This window comes from Argiope bruennichi, chromosome 10 (genome assembly GCF_947563725.1).
Source record: "Argiope bruennichi chromosome 10, qqArgBrue1.1, whole genome shotgun sequence".
Taxonomy (NCBI): Eukaryota; Metazoa; Arthropoda; class Arachnida; order Araneae; family Araneidae; genus Argiope; species Argiope bruennichi.
The window spans coordinates 5792264-5815989 of NC_079160.1; the positions used below are offsets into that span (position 1 = coordinate 5792264).

Below are 23726 nucleotides of genomic sequence, written 5' to 3' on the forward strand. Positions count from 1 at the left end.
CTGTATTCTTTTGTTTTTCCTGAATGTAGAATATCATATTCAAATTAAATTGTGCCCTTTATCTTTACTGCAAACAAATTTAATTTCCTTTTGATGGCACATTTTTAGTATATTATGTAGTGCAGTGTTGGTAATTTGAAACTGTTGAACCGCAAGAAGAATATTATTTATGCATTAATTCGAATTAAAAAAAATGGTCGTTAAAAGTTACAACATGGTAAAAAAAAAAAAAAAAAAGATTTTGTGGATTAAAAATGGTAGTAAATGTTAAATATTTAAGTTTATGAAATTGTGCTTAATTGATAGATTAATTATGTTATCGTTTTAAATATCAAAATAACAATTGTAATTAAAAAATTTTGAAAATTTCAAAGATAAAATTATTCAGTGATTTCTTGAGATTAATAAAAATGCGATATGCAGAACTTTGAATTCAACAATTGTAATTCGTTTTAATGTCATACATTAAAATAATGCACTTATGCAATGTGCTTGTTCTCTCATTAACCATTTATTTCATCTTGTAAAGAAGACAAAAGTTTCCGGACCTAAGTACTTGTAAAACCCCTTGTTCTGTTGTGTTCCAGGCTGCTTCCTTTTCAGAAATCAAAATCGCCGGCTTAAGTTTCTCATTCCTTCAATGTGTTTGAAATACTGGCGATAAAAATATGGCGAAATTTTTCTTTTCCCCGAAGAATTCGGGAGTTTTGGTTGATCGCGTGCTCGCTCAAAGCCGAAGACTGGCTCTTGATAATTTACATGCAAGAAATCGTCGTATTTCTAAATGTGTTGGAAAATTTTTTCTAAAAGTAAACACTGACCGAATGCTTCTTTGAGAAATTCCTTTGAACAACCGTTCCAAAAATTCCTTAAAGCAGTAATACAAAGCTTATAGTCTTTCTCAATGCCAGATGAAGGAGTTTCCTAGATGTACATTACTAGAACGCTTGTTCCTAATGCAACGTGTCAAATTCCTTTGTCAGCTGTCGGATATTAAATAAATGAAATCCGAAATCGTATAGATTATCCAAATTAAACATGCCGTGATGCCTTTATTTCAGGAAAACAGAATTAAGCAGTGTTTAAAATTTGCCATGCATAATTTTAGAGAATTAGTATTTATAATATACAACATTGGATGGCAGTCAGAGTTGAAAAGTTCTTTTCAACTCTTTCTTTTCAGATTGAATATTTATTTTTGCCAGTTCTACTCGAGACAATTGGTTCGGGTTCCGTCCAGAATTCAATAAGACTTGGCGTAAAGGCCGCCTTGCACTTATGAGCTGTCGTGTTCATGGTCAGATTAATCTTAAAATGTTTTTTTTAAGTTTGAAATGCTACATTTTTTAGACTTCACGATATTTTCTGTTCGCATATAAAAAGTTGAAAAGAAAAGACAGGGAAATCAAGAATTCTATTCCTCACCTTCGCAGAGTAGAGTGTTGGAGAAGGGGTCGTTGCTAGATTTCCATTGTCATTCCGTGACGTCAGAGTACTCGGAGAATAATCTGCCATTTGCGTCAAAAGTGAATTGTCCAATCAATACTAGGGCTTAGACTGAATGGGCTTCGCGGATGGGGAAATATTTGCCACTCAGGGTTGCTTAATTCCTTTTTCACCTTCGTTTGAAAACTGGGTCGAGTTCTCATTCCCTCCCTTCTTTGCTAAAATAGATTGTTATGAAGGGTTTTTTTGTTTTAGTGAATGACAACAAGTGTTTGTAGAATTAAGAATATAAATTGAAATTTTTTTAACAGAGGAGGTTTTGTTTCATTTTTTGATTCTCTATGCAGCAACCACAAAGCTTGTTTGATAAATAATCAGCATTAGCAAATCTTTAAGGAACGACTAATAATATTAATATAAATAAAAAATATTCGTCCGCCCGACGCAAACGCCTTCTTACGACAATCCAAATGCTAATTTTTAAGGGCTTTTATCTGAATTTTAGAAATTCGACAGGTATACGACTAGGAAGAATAGAGAGGAATGTTTAAGCAAATGATATATAACAAATTTTTACAATGTCAAATGTCCTGAAAAGATTACAGTTAGAATAATATATGCAGGGTTAGCAAAAAAATAAGTTACCCACTTCAGAGGGCTCTAAAATGCGTTCTATTGATCCAAATGAGGTAAAATTTGAACTATAGATTGAGATGATGCGCTTTACATCTATTAAATAAAAAAAAAAATTAGTACAAAAATTCACCGTTAGTGGCGTTGTAATACACACAAAACCATTTAATATGGTTTATAATTGTTAAATAAAGTAAAATTAAAATTGTACAATATATTCTCCTTCATTTTCAACAATACGCTCTAATCGGAGAACCATATTTTCTATACATGACCACCGTCTGTCTGCCGGAATATTAAGAATATGGCGACGAATATTGCCCTTCAGATCTGGTTGAGGTGATGTCCTTTGACTGTAGATATTGTCCTTCAAATAACCACACAACCAACAGTTTCAGAGGTATGTACGGCGAGTGAAGAGGCCATGTTATTGGGAAATGACGGCTGGATAACTGGTGCTTCTTTGGAATGCTGTATTAACTATCGCTTTACACGACGATCAATATGAGGTGGTGCACCATCCTGCATAAAAATGATGTCTTGAAGGCATCCACGTTGTAGAGTAGTTGACATTGCAAAATTTCTCAACATATCATGATACCGTTGTCCTGTGACAGGAAGAAATTTGGATTCCATTTGAAGTTATCTCTTCAAAGAAATACGGTCCAATGATAAAGGTAGCTGTAAAACCACACCATGCTGGCACTTTTTCAGGATGCTGTTCCTGGATAACGCGAGGGTTTTCTTCTGCCCAAATTCGACACTTGTGGGTGTTAACTTGCCCATTGAGGTAAAAGTGGGCCTCATCCACTCCACAGAATGTTCCATGGCCAAGTTGTGTCAAGCACCATTCGAGCAAGGAACTGAAGTGCAAAAGTTTTATGGACCTCTAAATCCTCATCCTGCAACAGGTGCACAGACTTGATTTTGTATGGATAAAAATACGATACGATTTTTTGTACAGTTGAATACGGCATGTCCTAAACACAGGAAACAACTGGCAAACTCACACTATTATGTGGCGACTGACTGCTGGACTCATCGACATTTTCTATGCTGGAAGACGGGATTTTTTCCCCCGTCCTCTACCAGAAAGAATGCCAAGTTGCCCAGTTTTTTCAAATTTCTGTATCAACTTGCGTAGAACACCTGGAGACAGTGAACTTCTTCGTATCTGCTTCATACGACGAAATCCCTTTAGAGCTACAACGGAGTTTTGTTGCTTCTGGTAGAATAATTTTATCAGTAGCGCTTTTTCTTGCAACTTAGGCATGACGAACAGAGAAGAAACTAATGTATGCGCAGAGTGTGCCTTCTTTTTATCCAAAGAGAAATGGTAATAGTCATGCGCTGTAACGCAAATTATGTTTCACATTTTCGATATATGCAATTTGTGTTACAACACCACCTAATGGTGAATTTTTGCACTCATTTTTTAAAATTAATAAATGTAAATACTAGCATCGTCTGAATAATCTGTAATTCTAATTTTATCTTATTTGGACCAATAGAACGCATTTAAGAGCCCTCTGAAGTGAATAACTTATTCCTTGCTTATCCTGTACATTACTACTAATTTTGAAAAAAAAAAGTTGCTTGATTAATGAAATAATTAGCAAAATTATCAACGTTAAAAAAGAGAGCACAAGTAAAAAAAATTAATGGGAATATTGAATTTTTATTTCATATATATACTTTTCAAATTATCTAGAATGTGATAAACGATAAGATAAAAAATTATTTTAATAAATAAATATTTAGTAAACGTTTGAAGTTCACAAAATTTGATTTTTTGTTAAAACGTCTCCGTTTTGAGCATTGTGTTCACGTTAACTCGCCTCACAAGGAAGTCTTTGTAGGCATCATACAAAGTGATTATAAATGACTTTGCAGCCCTGTTAGAAAGGAAACAAAGTCTCGGAAATCAAAAATAACAGTTTAATTTAAACACAGAAATGTTCAGTGTGAGCCCCTCCAGAAATATGAAAAAAGTATCTGGAATGTGTGAATATATTTACTCGTCTATTTCTTGGTAATTTCAAATAAAATTATTTGAATTTGACGAACAGTTTTGAAGTTAATTGATTTGGAACCATAAAATGTTTGATAAAATAAAATCATTCGTTAAAATTAATATTAATAATAAAAAAAAATTGAAATTTTTTTTCCTCTCCCCGTGGGACGAAATTTTTTTGTAACTGCTTGCTTGTTTTGCAATTGCAGTGGAGTTGTGCGCACACCACTTGTATCATTCGCAGTTTTTCTCCCGCGAGCAGGTGCGTGCGAAATTCTTTGGCTGATGTCCAGGACTTCCATTGACTTTTACCTTCATCGAAGGCCTTCTAAAGGCACTGGCAACAGGCAAGCTGGTGGCATGGGCTGATGCCAGAGAACGTGCAACTCACGAGTGAGAGAGGCACAAATATTTCAAGGACATGCCTTGATTGGAGGCATTGGCGTGCTCTGCATTTATGTAAAAGATCTGTTTTTTTTTTTTTTTTTTTTTTTTTAAATTTAAGTGAGAATGAGCATAAACCATTGCTTCCTGACATAATCGCGGATTTTCACTGCCGCATTTGATGTCGATCCTTGATCTTCCGACGTGGTTTTTGCTTCATTAAGCCAACCTTCCATCCATTTTTGTAGACGTTGCTTTTATTTCGATTGCAGTGTAGCAGCACCAACTGTCATTTCACTTTGTTTCGCACACAGCCGCAATAGCGACCCATTCGTTCATCAGAAATATTGGTTTCATATTATTAATTGGAAAGATATAAATATTCAAAACGTATTCGTTGTTGTTTGAAAACTTTAAAAATTTGAATTTAATGAAATTTTTAAATTTATTCGAAACGAAATTACTTTTTTTCTACCTGATGTCAAAACAAGGATTTTGGTGCGAGTGCTGTGAACTACATGGCAGCGTATGACTACATTTAACAGGTGAGATATTACAAAATATTTTCATAATTAAAATACTAATTGGTTTTCTTCAAAGCATCGTATTATTCTTCCAAACGAAATAACATAAAGTTTCCAAAAAATGATATAATAATTTTCAAAAAATATATTGAAAATATTATTTAAACTGAAGTAATGTAACGTGAAAGGAAAAGTTTAATTTTTAAGCCAAAATGCCTAAAATGGGAAGCACGAACTATAATAATTATGAAATTAAAATGAAACTTAAAATCTGTTATTAGAAAGAAAAATTAAAAGTAAATGCTTTTTATCACAATTACAAAAAGGATCAGATAAAAAAAAAGAGTTTTATAATTGCGATTTTGATTATTTTCTTTTTTACGATTCATGCATGAGTAAAACAGAAGTATCTGTGCTTTGCATTTATCCACGCATGTGCGAAAACCTCAAACTGCGCATGCGCAAATTGAAGAGCTGTGGTATACATATGCGATATATTTCTTTGTTTACGTCTGATTTTAAACAGCGATTCAAAACTTTCAATTTTAAAACAGTTTTTCTATTGTAGATTTTTAGTGAATTGTTTTGTTTATGAACATATCATATTTTTACCTTTTTAACAGTCCACACTTATTGGGAGTATTTCTGAGTGTGTGCTATAAAAAATTGTTTTGTAGTTATTTTTGATGATTTATAAATATATTTTTATGTCTGTTTGATGTTGCGTGACATGCCCATGTCATATCGGGTGGAGGCTAGACTTAAGTCTAAAGCTAATTTTTCCTCTTGGATGTTATGCCACTGGCAACGCGTGCGGATACTGCTAGTGACTATATAATTTATTTAGGAGGCTTCTTCTGGAGTGAAAGTGTGGGGCCATATGTTTTTTTAAAAAAAAAACTTTCATATATCCATGGCTTATTGTAGCGTATTATTTGTGTTTTATTGAAAAATAAAGCAGAAAATAGGTTACAGAAGAAATTCAGTTTGTCTCGGACTTAATTTTAAGGAAATTTAGATTTCGTTTAGATAAAAATAAAGAAATAAACCAAAATTTTCCACTCCGTTTTTAAAGATTTTTTTATGATGTAAATAGTTTACCATTTTAAGCAATCTGAGTCGCAGCAGCTGGTATTTGATGTTCATTATTTTTACATACTTGTATTCGTATTATACAAAAACAAAGTATCGTTACCATCAAATAAATAAATAAACCTCGAAATTCAGTGAATATTCACGTTTAAAACTGTTTGAATTCAGAGAAAAAATTGGAATGATATCGATGAACGCAATAACTAAAAAAACGCAAGAGCTGGATGGTTGAAATTTGGTATATTTTCTTTGTATCAAGTGATGGAGCTTTGTTACATTTTTACATTTTTTGAAGGGCTAAAATCCCATTGCATTTCTCATCATCTCCACATAAGGGTTTTAGCGTCACTCTCGGATATTTTCGGATATTGTCTAAATGTTCAGCTCAGGAATCCAGATCAAGAACTGTTTTTTCGGAAATAAAGTCTTCTCCGAACAAATTCGTGCTGGAAGAATTGCGCAACTCGTATTTTGTTTTAAAATTGTTTCTTCATTTCTTTTGTTGATAGCAATTCTTATTTGTCCCATCTACTCGTGAGAATGCGCAACAAGAAAAGCCTTGCTCCTATGTTTGAGCAACAAATATCCGCGTGGAGCATTGTTCTAAAAATTAAAATGCATGCTTTGTTTTAAATTGAATCATTGTATTAAAAATGTATTATTTCTGTACCATTCGTGAAGTTAGTGTAGCATTCCCAACAAAACACTCATTCCCAGGAGAAGTTTGAAATAGCGAAACCACAAAATGGTAGTCACTGTGTCCATCTATGCATTTATAAACATTTTCGCGTATTCAAGGGAGAAAATGAAGGGGGGGGGGGGAGTGTCATTTCACTTCAATAAAGTGTATTACTTCTCTAATGCAGCAACATTAAAAATGGTGCTAGTGTTTGTTGTCTCCTGCAACGGCGGCTGCCACTTTCCTCGTCACACTGCCACGCGCCGAGCGCTGCTTTGTTTATTTTCAGTGGAAGCAGGTACAGAGTGAGACAAGAATGGCGTTTTTAGTGTTAAACCAGTGATGGGGAAGATTGGGTGGTTCCCCTCAATCATTTTTACTTTCTCGTGGACGAAGTTTAGAGAAAGTACTGTGATAGTCAAAAAATTCGAAGTTTTGAAGAATCCTCCTGAGTTTGGAGAACACATTTTTTGACATTATGCCTATCTGTTTAAGGCAAAGATGATTTAAAAGAGCTTTGAGCTAGATGGATGAAATTTGGTATGCCTCACATTTGCAGGCTTCTATCAGATTTTGAGTAAACTATTTTCAGTAAAAGTCTGTCTGCTTGGCTGTTCGAATATAAGTTAACACGATAAACTGCAAAACGGTGAAAGCCAACGAGTCACGCTCGATAACTCAGAAACGCAATGATTTAGATGTGTGAGATTTGGTATGTGACTGCGGTCTAGTTCCGTATCAAACTTCAATTTCAATCGTCTGGGGGGAATAACGCGTCAAAAACATAAATTCCCCTTTATTGGAGAGTGTGCGAGAAAGTTTCCGGGAGATAACTCGCTGATTTTATCTCGCGTTCTAAAGACCGTACTCTGTATCTCTCTCACTTTTTTTGAGAAGCTTTTCAGCATCCGTTCTCCGCAGGGTTGTCGAGTTGCTGAAGAAGGGAGCTGCGAAATTAATGGAATGGATTATTGTTAAAAAAAAAAAAATGAATGTCCTTCGCTGCAGTCGTTCACCTTATGTGGGCCGGAACGAAAAAGAGTTCGTGGTCGTTTCTCTTCATCCGAGTTATTTCCCCGATACGGGGCGTGTTCTCTCTTGCCGACGATTCACACCCGCCGTAGGTTGGACCTCTCTCTCTGTACTTGCACAGCATTATGCTTTTCGCATCATTGTGAAGAACGTCATGTCTAAACACGCTCCCCTCTCCCCTTGATTAACCGAGTCCAAAATGTGACGCATATCTTAGCAACTTGAGTTATGTAATCAAATGCAATTTTTATTACTTTGATGTGTATTTGGTTTGTTGCATCTACGTATGAGTCATCTTCCAGGCTGACACGTAAATCTTAATCTGAAATCTTAATACCACATTTCATCCATCTTGTCTTTGAATTTTCGGGCCTCCTGTCTTTGAATTTCGGGATAGATACACAAGATTATTATAGCATAAGAACATGAAAATTACAGTAGAAGTTCAATTTTTCTGAATCGGAAATTTAATGTGAAAATATTTGTTAGACAAGAAAAGAGAAATGGATTGGTTAGGATTTGGATAATTGATAAAGATGAGGGCATGTCTTCTCTGTTGCGGAACAGACACGTGTTCAGAATACACTCTGCAACTGAATTCTCTCCTGGACCGATTGTCTATACAAATTCTATATTTTCAAAATTTTCATTCTCTTCTGTTGATCCCAGCTGCAAACAGCTGGAGTTTATTTCTTTTCGGCTTCCTCGTATACTCGCACAATGTGACGTCATCATGTAGCGAAGGAAACCGAGAGGCCAAATAGCAGTTGAACTCATCGTTTGATATTGATTTACCCGGTGATAAGAACACATACCATGTTTACCGATATGGAGCTCGTTACGCTTTTGAATGATCACTGCGATGTTTCTTCCTTTTTGAAATCTTGGCATCAGATTTTATATACGGTACACGAAAAGCACCTGAACACTATTCAGCATTTAATGCAGTCCGTCGCAGTGAGAATCGAACGAAGAAACAAGCCGGTCACCTCCACCTCCCGCAGGGTGACATTAAGCTTCATTATTTTCTCATATATTGAAATTCCCGTATGCGAAGCATAGAGGAAGTATTGTAATCATCAAAAAATTCGAACTGGAAATTTTGACGAATCTACCCGTTTTAGATTTTCCGGAGTTCGAAAACGTATTTAAAGACATGTTTGTCTGTCTGTAACAAAGATAACTCAAATCACTTTGAGTTAGAAAGATGAAATTTGGTATATGATCTTTATACCAAATGTATAGGTTTCTGTCAAATTTTTAGCAAATTCTTTTCTGTAAAAGTGTCGAATATAAGTTTACACTGTAACAACAAAACGCTCAAAGCTTGCGACCAAAATGTCTTTTTCATTTGTATACAAATAACCATTAAAATAAAACTTTTTTTTTTTGAAAAAAAAAAGTACTTTCCTCCGTTATTTTTATTATATGGTTAAACTAATTTAATAAAGTTTCTTAATGTCCTTTTATTGGTGCTATGAAGAATATAGATTTTTTATATTAATTACGTTAAACGTTTATTTCTTCTATGATTCATTATTACGAAATTTAATTAAAAGTATCGATTAACTAAAAGTATTAAAATATTGTTCAAAATTTCGTCTTATCAAAAAGTGAAAGAAAAATCATTCGCGAAATACTGTTTCATTCCAGTCCAGTTTATGAACCAAATCTAGGAATGTAGACCGATTTACCTGTCATGGCTGAAATTACAAAATCGTTCTCGAAGCTAATGTTTGCTTTGTAGGAACTTGATCTTGTGTCAAAGACGGCTGCGAAACAAAAAGGACGAATATATTATTCAAGGGAAAATAACGTTTGCCGTTTTCTTGAGGGACCCTCTAATAAGCAGTTCTGTTCAGAAAGTAATTGAAAGTTGACGCAAGCACTCGGAAGTAGATATCGCGAGGGCGAAGCGTACTGGATATTCATGTATCTGAAAATATGACCTGAGAATACTAATTGTCGGATTCATTCGCGATCGTCATCTCAGCATTGGAATGTTTTCGATGCCTGGAAGAAAATCGCCCTCGTCCACTACCACACCTGATATTGAACTGGCAATTTATTCATCTGTGGGAGTTTTTTTTTTTTCTTTCTCCCCTTCCTCATTTCGAATAGCTAAAGGTCATCCACTTCTTTGAACTGCGGTCAGTGACATTAGCACTCATCTCTAACGTTTAAATGGAAGACGCCGTGGGACCCAACTCCAAACGAAAAGTAGGTGAAGTGAAAACGCACGCTATTAAAATCTGAGAAACAATATGCAAACTAGGATATGAAAGTTGCTGAATTTCTGAAGTCCTTTGAGGGGCATGGATAAAGCATATTGCATTATTCAGCAATCCATTGCACCTTTTTTGCTTGCTATTCGTTTTAGTTTTCGCTGATTGTGCCCATCGATAAGTCTTGCGATTTGTTTATAGTTTTCCTCATTTTGATCGCAACTGAAGTAGTAAGCTTGCCCAGGGTCAAGGAGACGTTTTTGATCTGAGAGCCGGCGCAGTCCGGAACTCTTCGCATAATAGTGAAGCAAAAATCGATTCATTTTCTAATAGGCTATATATTAACATCCCCGTCTAATCTTTTGAGTTAGAATTCTGCTGCCTGAATTAATAATAAATTTCATGTTTAATTTTTTTCCCCTTTTGAAAAGACTATCATTGCGCAGATCTTGTCATTATCGATCAGACGTGTTTCTTACGTGGAATGCGTAATTATTTTTTGAGTAATTTTGAAGCCTTTTATTCTTTGTCGTGTATACAGCATACATTCTACTGCTAACAAGTCATCACGTTGTTTGACTTCCATCCTATGAAATCATGGAATGCTCATGCAAACGCTATTCGAATGAATGCAGAATTCCAGTTTGCTGCATACTTTTAAGCTTTGATCTGAGTATTCACATTGAAAATGTTTGATTTTCTTAATAATTTTGTATATCATTATAAAGTATTTTTTTTAACTATTGAAAATACTATCTTTTCATTCTTTCCAACGCATGCTGGGTGCGAATTGATTTTTTTAAAAAATAATTGAATACCATGTTTTTTAATTTTAAAGATAAAGTAAGTACGAAGCGAATTATTCTCTGTCGTCAGTGGCTCGTGCTTTGTGAACTCCGAGTTAAAAACAGTAAAAAAAAAAAAAAAAACAATAATAATAATAATAATTGAAATTGAAAAAACAATATATTCTGTTAATGCCAAAATAAATGTCCTTCTTAAGAGGAAAGTAAAAATGCGTGATAAACTGATTTGAATCTAAATGAAATAAATCAAGCCTCTCATAAATGGCTTTAAATACACCTCTATTGAAAAATAAATTCGACTTGGAATCAAAGGTTGATTTATTTTTCCATTAATATTGAAATAATGACACATTTTCGTTTCTATATTCATCTTATTGTCGTCTTCTTTTTTCTTTTCTTTTTTTTTTTTTAATCTTGATTCTCTCTCGCACACAAAATGATAAAGAAAGATAGAATTTGATTAAAAGAATAGATTGATAGAAATTACAGAAATAGATGATTAGAATTTATTATGCACACGCGCACAAGAAAATGATATTGGTAATTCAAAAATGATTAAAAGTTACCAAATTCAAGAATTTCTTTTTGACTTAAAATTATGTATCTTTATGAATTTAAACTTCCTGACATTTCTTGCGTTTCGTACTTGGAGACAAGTTTTTGGAAAAATATTTAATGCTCTAAAATTTGCTGATAGACGCATTTTTCCAGTGAAAACGATTCTAAATTTTTGCCATCGACGAAGGTAGTTCATACCAACCGGTGATAAGACGGTTTTCTTTTGTAAGCATTGTTTTATTTTGTTTGCAAAATAAAAAAAAAGTTTAGCTTTAAATACAAGAGAGAAATATAATATATGGCATTTATCTAAATAGTACTTCACTTAGAACATTTTAATATAAAAATTGTTATAACTTTATATAATTTTTAGAAATTTTTAAAACCATTTACTGGATTATTTCTCAACAAAGAAGAAAAATCATGATCCATCTTTCCTTTGACAAAAATGTATTATATTATGCAAACAAAAGTTCTCGTGAAACCATAACAATGAAGACTTTGGAATATCTCAAATTATTGTAGTATGCATCATTTTCCATGCTTTGAAATCTGTTATAATAAGACCTTAATATTTATTTTTAATGCAGACAACTACTCTAGTCGCGGAGGCTTTTGAAATTTTTGAAATTCAGAAAATAAATTTGCCTTTGTTCTCTCACTACTCACTGCTTATTGTGTCTTTGGTTTTGCATTGAGCCTAAAAATAATAAATACTTTCGGTTGTCAGCCTTTGAATGCCTAACATAATTAAAAGTTCTGTTCACTGTTTTTTGCACAGAATCTTAAAAACCAAATTCCATAACTTTCAGAGAATTTATGTAAATTTACACATATATACAGTATTGCAGACAGAATTTTGTTTTGTGAAATGCAATGCATTTTTCCAAAATAATTTATAATTTAATTTTGGTTCAAAATTGGATATATATTTCTACATGTGGTTTTGCAAGTCTATAAAAGAAATAAGTTCTTGAAAATCAAACTTCTCGCTGTTTCATTAACAGAGTGTTTATAATTGCATATCATAATTCCAACTCCTTGCTAATTCTTAACCCCTATGTTGATAGCGGAATTACAACTGCTTATTGTTTTTCTCTGCAAAGTTTGAACTGTTTGCGACTGTTTGAACAAGACACTTTTGTATGATATAAATGTTTACGGAAGTTGCGCGACCTAAAAACATTATCTTCAAGATTCGTCGTTAGCTGCAAATAAACACGAGAAGTGTTGCTCCTGAACTTTTTTTAAACACCTGCATGGCATGACGTCATTTGTCTTTTCTCCCTCTCTTCCCCCATTTTTCCTTGAAAATTAGATCCTTGATTTTTTTTTTTTTTTTTTTTTTTTTTCCTTGCCTGATACAGAGATCCGTGCATGCCCTTGAATTAAGTCGCAATCTTGTCCGATATGGATATATAAATGATCGCGCAACTGTCGGTAATACGTTTTTGTTTTTTGAAGGCTTTTGCTTTTTATTGATAAACATCCATCCTTTTCACATTTGGAAACAAGTTCTGGCCTTGGGCTGAATCGGATATTTTTTAAGCAATCGTATTGCATCGATATTTTTTTTGTTTTTAAGACATCTCTATGAATGAAATGTTGCATAGAAGGGAAAAGTTCAAATGTTAAAATCAAAGTTAACTTTTTTTTTTTTAATGCTTTAATAAATCTTAGTTGGATTTCGGAGTTGACACATATTAAATAACGTGTTAAATCATTGAAAAAATGAAACATCAACAGATATCTATACAAAATTTTTATTGATTTTATTCCGTCAAAAGTCATTCAATTGGAAAAATTGACTTGAAAGTAATATGCTTCATTTTGTTATTCTAGATGCCATTTGTTTATAAACCGCATAATTTATTCACATTTAACGAAAAAAGTGTAATGGTGAGCGTAAGTAGGGGCATCAGGTTATAACTTATTTATCTATTTTTGAACAGAAATCATTTATACGTACATGAAAATTTCTTCATCTCAATTTACTATTGAGTCTGGTTTCCTTCTGGAAATATCATTTTCAGAAAAAGATGCCTTGGTTTAAAAAAAAAAAAAATCATCACTTTAAAGTAGGCAGTTATATAATGCAGATACTTTAAAAAAAATAAATATAAATTTTTAGCACCAAATAATACATCTGAAGTTCAATCTAAACCCTGTAACTATTTTTTTTAAATTTTAAAATTGTTTTTGTTAATTATATGCACTTACACAATAACTATTCTCTGCTCTTAAAACACTCCTTTGGAATGACAAGGAGAAAACTTTTTATGGCATATTAAATAAGAAATTTCTCTGACCGCAAAGAATGCAAAAAGCCTTTCCAACTAACTTCAGTTATTTCAAAGAGGAGGATTAAAAGAATATATACAGTTTCGAAATGTTTCACAATACAAAAAACTGAAATCATAGTGTAATAAATAAAATAGGAAACTTTAGTAATTAAATGTACTGATGGTATGTGGTGTCAGACATATAATTGTTAAAAAGATTTTGCTTTTCTTCCCCATCTGTATTTTTTATTTTTTTATTTCTCATATTTTATGAGTCGATTCGCATTTAATATCTTCTCCATCTTGGCAGTGGCAGAATTCCAACTAGAAAGACCAAACAACTGCCTAGGGTTGCTAGCAAGTAGATTAAAACAAGTATTAGCCTACTTACCTAATAATTAAATTTGCAAAGAAAACAAATTCTATGAAATATAAAATATTGGGATTATAATGTATGTTAATACCAAATTATTAAAATAATTATAAAAAAATTAATTATTTATATATTGGAATATTATTTGTTAGTTATGAATAAAGTTTCAAAATTCATAATAAATATGGTTCCGGATTGCACGGTTTCAGCAACTGATTTATTACTCTAAGCCAAATGTGGTAAGAGTGATTAAATTTATTGAGTACCGTTATTGCAGATATGAGTTGTTTTCAGCTACCCGTGCTGCCATCTGTATTTAGAAAGTATAATCAGGGTATTTCCATAATGTAAATACATTTATTTTTTAAATGATCTCTTCAGATCGAAGTTGGGTTGCGTTATTTGCTAATCTAAAACAGAAAATTACTTTATACATCTCTTTTTATACATGAAATATGCTATTCGTACGTATTTTATGTGATGTCCGCGTGATTGTTTCTTCATGCCGTGCATTGAAATTTTTATTATAAAATTGCAATGTTTCAGAGATGCATGCTGCTGTCGAAGAAGTGGATTTGGATCCTTGTGATCTGTATACAGATTTGGGTACGTTGATCGTGGAAGGCAGAGTACCTGGAGTGACAGAAAAAGGTTTTGGAGAAGGCCTACACTGTTCTAGTACTCATGGCCAAAACAGACACCAGTGTGACCCATCATCACCTGAAGTAAGCAGATTTGCTGTTAATTTTAGACATGGGAGATTATTAGCGCGTCAAGTTTTGAAGTAAAATATTCAAATTAAAAAGTATTTTAAGTGAGACGTTACGTAGCTAAAAATATTTCATCATTATTATAAATAGATCCGAAATTAAAACACTTCATGTATGACAAGTAATATCTTTATCTCTTTTAATTTGTAAACTTAAAATAACAATGAAATGTTAGCAAAAGAATATGAGAAAGAATAAAGTAAAATCCTTATTTAGTCCTTTAGTAAAATCCTTTAGAATAGTTCTATTTATACCAAATAGTTACTTATGGATAGGACCCTCAATTTAGAGCATCCTGTATTTTAAATATTAAGAAATAGCTTTGAATAGAGGCATATAAATCTTCAAATGTTTTAAATATTTGTTCTTAGAATAAACAAGAATTATTTTATCCTCTTAGTATTTCAAGTATGTTTTCATATTTTCTACTGTAATAATAATAATTTATGTTTATAACATCTTTAATATTTCAAGTATTTTTCATATTTTTTACTTAAATAATAATTTATGTTTATAACACCTTTATGCTTTTGCAGTGCTTATTTTGAGAAATTTTTTAATGTGAAATATAGCAGTGAATTTTCTTTGTTCATACTAGTGTCAGAAATATGAACAAATTCTCAAGCACATGTTACTATTATGGAAGAATGGAATCCCAATGACTATTGAGGTTTTACTATACCCCAGCTGTTGTTCACCTTTCCCAAATGTTGATTCAGTACCTGACATGCCATATCTTTTGCTGGAACAGTGGACTATTCACATGCTTCCCAGAAGGTACACATTTATTATATTTATTTTCAGCCTGTTTCCCACATTACTTATATTTAGAAAATTTTCTTGCCATGTAAGACCAATAAATTACTTGTGTTTAGTGATGAAGATTTTTTTCAGCTTAATGATTTAGTTCTCTAATGGTAATATGTGTTGGATAATATGATGTGCAAATGGTTTAAAAAATAATGGAGTATGATAGAAACAAGTTAAATGCAAGAAAAATAAATTGTTAACAATATGGTATGACTAATATGAATTTTGAATTCTTATGAATAAAGTAGAATGGAGTTGGATTCGTTACTTTAATAAATTACATGAAAATAATATACTTGTATACAAGTATATTATTTTGTACTTGTATACAAGTATTATATTATATATAAATACAAGATATATATAAACAAGATTGATGGCATGGTTTCCAAAACAATTGTTATACTCACTTCAAAAAATAAAACTAATCAGTATTTGTTGAAAAAAAAATTTCATTTCTTAACTATTATTACCAGTTTTTAATATAAATATGCATTATTTCTATAATATAATTTATTTTTAATATTTTAAGTATAATCTAAATGTTTAATTTTTTCTTTAAGTTCAAGGGTAAATAATAAACCAGTATACTGAATTATATGCTGCCATTAAATAAAAGTTTAAAAAAAATGAAGGGGGGGCAAATGATATATTTTGTGGAAACATTGTTTCACTACATATATATCTATTTTAAAACTAATAGCATATGCATATTTAATCCTAGTATATTAATTCCAAGAATTCTTATTTTGTCACTAAGGTACTTGCTGTTTTATTTACTCGAATATCATCTCCCCCCCCTTTTGTAATTATAGAAAATTAAGAATGCATTAATAAATTCTGAGGGTATAATTATTTCTATGCATGTTCAACTATTAAAATTCACTTTTTATGGTCCTAACAAAATTACAATGTACCTATTTTACTATGTGATTATAATTGACCTTGATTTTTTTTTTTTTTTTTTTCTGTATTCATGAAATGATTTCAGTGTAAAAGAGTCGTCTAAATGTTTTAAAACTGCTTAATTTTAAGGAATTATCCTGTGTTTCTTTACTTTTATTGTTTAATTTAATGATTGTATCTTCATGAAATAATTGTTTTTCCTTCTAGAAATGGAACTTTTTTGAGAAAACTGGACATAAATTATAATTTTAATTACCATTTTGTTAATAAACGTCTTTTATTTGAATGAATGTATTAATGTTACAGATGATTCTAATATGCACTCCCTTGAATTTTTAAATTTTTATGTTATACAGATTTCTAGAAATTTTGCAGTTGTGTTTAGAGAAAATAATAATTTCTTTAAAAAAAATGAAGAACTTTGTGTTTTAAATAAAGATTTTAGAACTTAAAATAATGATAAACACTCATAGATTACAAAAATGGATTTTAATTTAATTACTTTCAGTGTTTTTTTTTTTAAATACATATGAGGTTCTTTCTTCATTTGTAAATTTTGGGATTCTTTATGAAAACAGCAAAACAGAAACAATTAAAATAAACAAGACTTATTTCAAAACATAATTAATTAGTACAAATATTATTTTAAATATAGTAAAAAAAGTTATATTACTGCAACTTTTCATAAATATTTTAATTTAAAATGTGCGTGATAAATTATGAGCAATTGTATTTCAGAGTGCCAGATGCCAGTATCAGCCCTCGAGGTTTGATTCAAGCAGTTCGTTCTTTCCTGTATTTTTCCCAGCTGTGTGCATGGTACAGTTTGACTGGAGGGAAATCTCCACAAAATGTTCACTACAGGTTTGGGCTTTATTATTTTAATTTCACAATAGCTGCATTAATTCTACTAAATTATTAATTTTTTATTATTAAGAAGAGATTATGAATTTAATTTGTTGTTGAAAAAAAACAACAATGAATTAGTTAAAAATGTTCTTAATATATATTTTATTATATTTTCATCACTATTTTTATATATTCAAAATAATAGTTTTAATTATTTTTTGTTTCAAGTGTTTTATAAAATTTTAACTGTGCAATTTTAATTGATTGTTAAAAAAATTAATTTTTTTATAATTTTTTTAAAAATTGTAAGTGGTTGATAAATATGAAGATCAAACAGTTTTATGTAGCAAAAAAGGGAAAAGTTTTATTGCATTTAAAAGTATGACAATATCTTATTAGTTAGAATATATTTTTGAGCAATTACTTAGGAGAAATTCTCGACTTTGCTCTATCATTTAAAATTCTATTTTAGTTTGTAATTTAATGCTATTGATCATGGTGATTCAGGCATTGCAATTATAAGGATAATGTGCATTTTAAATTGAATGCTTTTCTAGGGAAATTCTTCAATACTATTTTTTAAAATTTATAGTTTAACTAAAAAAAAAAAAAAAAAACCCAATATTTATTAGCGTTGCCAAAATTAAATTGTAAATACTTGTTATCCTCTTAGTATTACTTCTTGTAAATTTAATGATCATTTTTCATTGTTGATTTTGTAAAATTTCGCTAAAAAGACTTTCTCTAATCAAATCACTAAAAGTTCATTTTAATCTCCACTTGATTCTTGATTTTTCTGAAAAACTATTTCTTTTCTAAACTATTCAAAGACTAACATGATTATAATATTTATTGGAAACATTATAATGAAAATAGAAATTTGTCTACAAAAACAGTCAATTTTGTCAGATATATTTTCAATAAATCGGTTACTTTATGCATATGCTTGCCATTAAAAGGAATTTTTTAAAAAATTGTGCAATTCAGTAGTTTGTGGGATATCAGGCTAATTTAAAGCTAATGTGATGCTAAAAATAAATTGTATCTAAAAATGTGAATGAAAAAAAAATCTTTCTAAAAAATTACAACAAGGAAAAGCAGTTTTTAAATTAAAAATCTCTTAAGTTATGATTTATTTTTAATATTGAGCAGTTTTAATAAATTATATACTAGTAATAACACAACAAGTCTGATCAGCGCAATCATGCAAATATGTAATCAGTATCTCTATGCTGTGGCGATATTGAGGAAAATGGCTTATGGATATCACTGGAAATAAAGTGTTATTGTAATGTGTGTGTGTGTGTGTGTTATCATTTTTTTAATGCGTAAACCATTAGCAATTTGCTGAAACTTGCATGTAAAAGAACAATACATATATTAATAATATAAAAAGGTAATGCTGTAAGTGATTTGAAATAATATGCTAAACACATCTAATACCAAATATACTATTTAACATTACCTAGATAATAATGCATTGTAATTTCATTGGTATTAGATTGATATGTGCAAATTAATTTAATTTGCACATATCAATTTACACTTAAATATTTGAAAAATATAGCCAAAGAGAATATGCTTGGTATATAGCTGTGTTATGTAAAAGTGTAGATAAGTAAATATATCTTTTTAATTATTTTTTTAACGTTAAATTATATTACTGTATTAAATCGATTTTGATCACATAAATAAAGCAAATAATAGCTCACCCATTATAATAAAGAAATAAATGGAAATATATTTAAACAAAGTAATTTCCAGCACTCGATAAGAGTTAAATTATAGAAATAAAGCCTTTTTTTTATATTGGTTTAAAAATAAATTGATATCTAATTTTTGTAAAATACACTTTCAATGTAAATAATTGAGATTTGCCTGGCATCTCTGGACATTGTAGATCTTAAATAAATTTTTTCTTGACAAGTTCTTTATTTTTTGTTGCTTTGTTTATTATCAGTTAAAACTTCTAGTTTATGGCATAAATTGAGCAGAAATATTCCATAAAAGTTTTAATATTTCTGAACGAGAGGATAAGATCTGAAATATTTCTTTTAAAGGCAATATTATTGAATTTAATATTCCAAAAAAGCTATTTACATTCAAGTTCTCTTTTTCTTTTTATATAAGCTGGTCTTTGCTTTGGCAATAAAATTTATTTTCTGATTTTTTTTAAAGAACGGCTTTTATGTTTCTTAACTTTTAAAACATTATCAATATTTTAAAAAGGATACTGGTTCTTTACTGTCTCTCAGCATATCATTGAAACCATTACCAGATACATATTCTTTCAGAAGGCAGTTTAATTTATTAACACTTTCAGTAGCCTAAGAAGTAGTAAAATTTTTAGCTTGGAGATTATTTCTGATAGCATTAACTTAATTCAGTTTTTTTTTCTATATAGCTACCTATATAGAATACTATCTACTACCATACCATATAGAATTAAATTTTAGAATTTTTTTTCTCTTAAAGATGTGACCTGCCTTTTTTTGTGGTATGATCAATTTTTTATTGTTATTAATTCATACATAGTATCAATCTTCTGTTACTAGAGATTTTAATGAAATTATTTCATCTACATGGTTTGATCAACTCATGTCTCACAAAAGTTTCAATGTTAAATGTGAAACATGTATTTTAAAATGGGTAGTTGAACTGGAGAAAAAAGATTGCAAAGCTCTTGAATAGTTGAAAAAATTTGATTCAATCACACACACACACACACACACACAAGAAAAAGCACATGTACAAAAAACCAAATATTGCACAAATTATTGCAAACAGTTAGCAGTAAATGCAATTGAAAAATAAGCAACTTGTTCATTGCATTTAACCTCTTATGTGCATCAGCATGATATATTTTCTGTTTTGAAATGTTCAAACAAGAATATTTCTATTCAGATAAGCAGCTAGCTAGATTGCTTGTTTTATTATAATTTTACCTTCATCCTTTATAGAATGGAAGGTTAAATTTAATTTTAAAGGGGTATTTTTTTTATTTGAAGTTTTTTTTAAAGGCTTGATGCTTTTTTTACTTGTTATTCTCATATTGATAGCGCAAACAGAATAAATACAAAATAAATAAATTGTAATAAAAAATTAATAACTTTAAAATGAATTTGTTTAGTAAAATTATTAAAATAATGATTCAGTACTTTGAATACAATTTTTGTATTTTAATGCTCGGAATTCTTTATTAAATGCAAGATTTTTTTTATTGAATAATTTGTGCAGCTGTAAAATCTGATTGTAATAAGGATTTGAAATATTATTTACTTATATTTATAGGATTATTACTTTCAGTTATACTGAGGATATAAAATATGAATACAATTTATAAAAAAATAAAATCAGTTAAATAAAATGTTTTTTTTTTATAATTTTTAATTGGATTTCATATTATTAATCTTAATAAATCTAAATCATATAAGATATCTTAACTGTATATTATTATTTAAAAAGACCAATGAAAAACTTGAATTCAGAACATTTGAATTGACCTAATTTTACTGCATAGCAACAAATGAATGAAAAAATATTTGCAAGTATGCATTTTAACATGCATAAAGTTGTTTATGAATTTGTTCAATCTTAGTTAATAAGCAAAATTTTTCATTCATTTTTAATTAAATTGTCCTGAAAGATGGTAATATTGCTGGTTTTTTTTTTTTTAAGTAATAAGTATGATAACTAGACATTTCAATCCCTTTTGCAGAGTTTGTGTGCCAGGTGAAGCTTTCTCCAGTAAATTTTCAACACAACCCGATTGCCACATGTTCCCAGTAGCAAACATTGGACGCAATTCTGCTATGAAAGTTTTGATGAAATGTCATCCGAGATGTGGAGAAATCCCTACAGTTCCTTGCCATAAACATTCCAAACCAAACCTGCCACTCAAGACATTGAAGGGAAGTTCTGAGGTATATGACTTGCACAACCCCTCCCCTGGAGGATCATATGCATTGGATGGAATTCTTCCTACTGGTATGGCTTCCAGGACAAGCAGTCCAGCTGATTCGATGCTGGGAGAAAGTTTGCTCGACCCACCGAATTCTCTATGTATGTACCCAAAGCGGTATCAATCGCCTTCCCGTTGTGGCAGCCCAAGCATTGAAGTCCCCGAACACTTAATGTTTGGTAAAACCAAAATGAAACAAGAAGAATCAACTCCACAAAGACGTAGCAGGCCTCAAAGGCGACCAGTTGTTGAACGTTTTTTAAAGAAAAATTTGGGTAATTCTTTGTGTAGCTCCACTGAAAGCAAAGCAAGAACTTTTGATAAACAGATTGCTGCAAAAGATAAACCTCCAGATATTTTTTCTCTTAAGCGTGATGCTGTTTTAAACTATTGCACCATTGAGGACTGTATGAAGCATGTACCTAAAGATGAGTTGGATCAGGTTTTAGAGAGGCTGCGTAGTAGGCATTGTTGGAAAAAACGGACAACTGACGACAGACAAAGTCTGGATGTAACTGACTTGCGGAAAGAAAAAAATCTGCACAACAAACCTCTTGAAAGTTATTTTGAAAATATGACACTTGATTCTGATAAAGTGGACCAAAATAAAGACAGAAAACAAAATCCATTTGCTAAGGGTCAGAATCAAAACAGTTCAAAACAGATGTCAAAACAACCATTGTGGTTAAGTGAAAATAATAGCATCAAAAAAATTTGTGATAAAAAAACAAAGTTTCTAATTCCTAGTGAGAAACTCTCCTCTTTTCCTAGCATTGGAGAAGGAAAGTCGCACAACAATGGTGGTAGTTCTAATTTAGAAGAAAGTCAATCTGAAAACTCATTAACATATAGGCTAAACTTACAAAATAATATCTATTCAGATTTTAAGGGCAGTCGAAGCAATATACATTCAAAATTAAAAACAGATGGTGCAATTTCAGAAAATTCAAGATGTTTTAAAAAACAAACATATCAACATGATTGTAATGATAGCCCTAAACAATTAACTGTCCATTCAAAATGCAGTTCTGTGAATATAAAAAAATGTGGGGCTTTTCTTTCTAAAAACGTCAATGAAATTGATGGGGAAAGAGAATTGGATATTGAAAATCAAATATTGGATGACAAGGAAGTAAGTATGCTTAAATAAATATTATATAGTTTAAGATATGCAGCAATAAGTATTAAAAAAGATATTTTAAAATATTTGATTTTTTTTTTCATGCTTTACATAATTTGGTAGCAGCATACAAATCATTTATGAAAAATAATGGTTGTCTTAATTATAAAAAAATATATTATGTGTTAATGTACTATTTCGTGCAGTTGGTACTGAATAAAAAAAAAAAGAATAAAGTGTTGAAAAAACCGTATGGTTATATTAGAAAACATAATGAATAACATTTGATAATAATAACAACAAAATTTTATTATATATATTTTTTATTAATAATTTTTTCATTTACAATTTCTTTATTTTTGCTTAGATATGAATAGTTTAATGATCTGTTTCTAATTAATTTATTACTGCTTTAATGGTTATGGAAGATTATAAAAATAATTATTTTACAGTTTATTCTAGATAATTTCACAGTGTAATTTTGAAAAGATAGATTATGTAATAGTGATACTTTTTATTGCAATTTCTATACCATATTGTGAATATATATATATATCATCATATACAGGTTATCCTGAAAAAGAAGAAAAGGATTTATTTCCTTAAATATTGAACCATATATATATTTCCATAACAAAGTTCATTAAATAAAATAAGCAATAATATGAATATGCTTCAAATTATGTTTAGATTGAAAATAAAAAGTTTTAAAAATTAATTTTTTTATACAGCCTTTTTAATGTAAAAGTATTGGTAAGAGAAATATTTATTTTACTCATATATGCATACACATGTTTCATGCCTCTGCCTATAGAATTAGCAAAGATATTAAAAGACAAATTTATTGATTTTGACCACATTTTCATATCTATCGTGTATGAACGATTCTTTATTTGCACTTTTTAGCTATGATATGCACTTTTTGAGATGTAATTAAAAAGGTGGAAATGATGATTATGCATTTATTAACTCGCATTAAAATTTTTTAAAATGGTCAATGAAAGATGCATTTATGGAAGTATTTACAAAACTTGTTCTTGCAGTTTTAAATACCTATAAGGAGTTACATTATTCTAATAAGACTTGTGTACCTACTATCTAGTTTATTATTTATGAAATCGACTTTTTGAGTTTATTGGCAAAGATCTTTTATATATAACAGAGGTTTGATATATCCAGAAGAGTGTGAACAATTTTGTGAATAGAAGTGAAAAAGTGTCAAGTTAAAAATCCAGGAGAAAATTTAACAACTCTTGTAAGCT

General features: G+C 30.3%; 1 protein-coding gene across 2 annotated transcripts in view; it reads left to right on the top strand.

Moving 5' to 3' along the window:
• Positions 1–23726, top strand: part of LOC129987929 (atos homolog protein A-like) — a 98364-nt gene that overhangs the window by 54457 nt on the left and 20181 nt on the right. The window contains exons 1-5 of one of the 2 annotated variants that reach the window (XM_056095934.1): positions 4639–5022; positions 14595–14773; positions 15417–15595; positions 17273–17398; positions 21102–22476. In XM_056095934.1, coding sequence (XP_055951909.1) covers positions 14597–14773; positions 15417–15595; positions 17273–17398; positions 21102–22476 — 1857 coding nt within the window. In that variant the 5' untranslated portion in view covers positions 4639–5022; positions 14595–14596. Of the gene's footprint in view, positions 1–4638; positions 5023–14594; positions 14774–15416; positions 15596–17272; positions 17399–21101; positions 22477–23726 lie in introns of those variants that run through there. The other variant, XM_056095933.1, reaches the window with a different exon arrangement.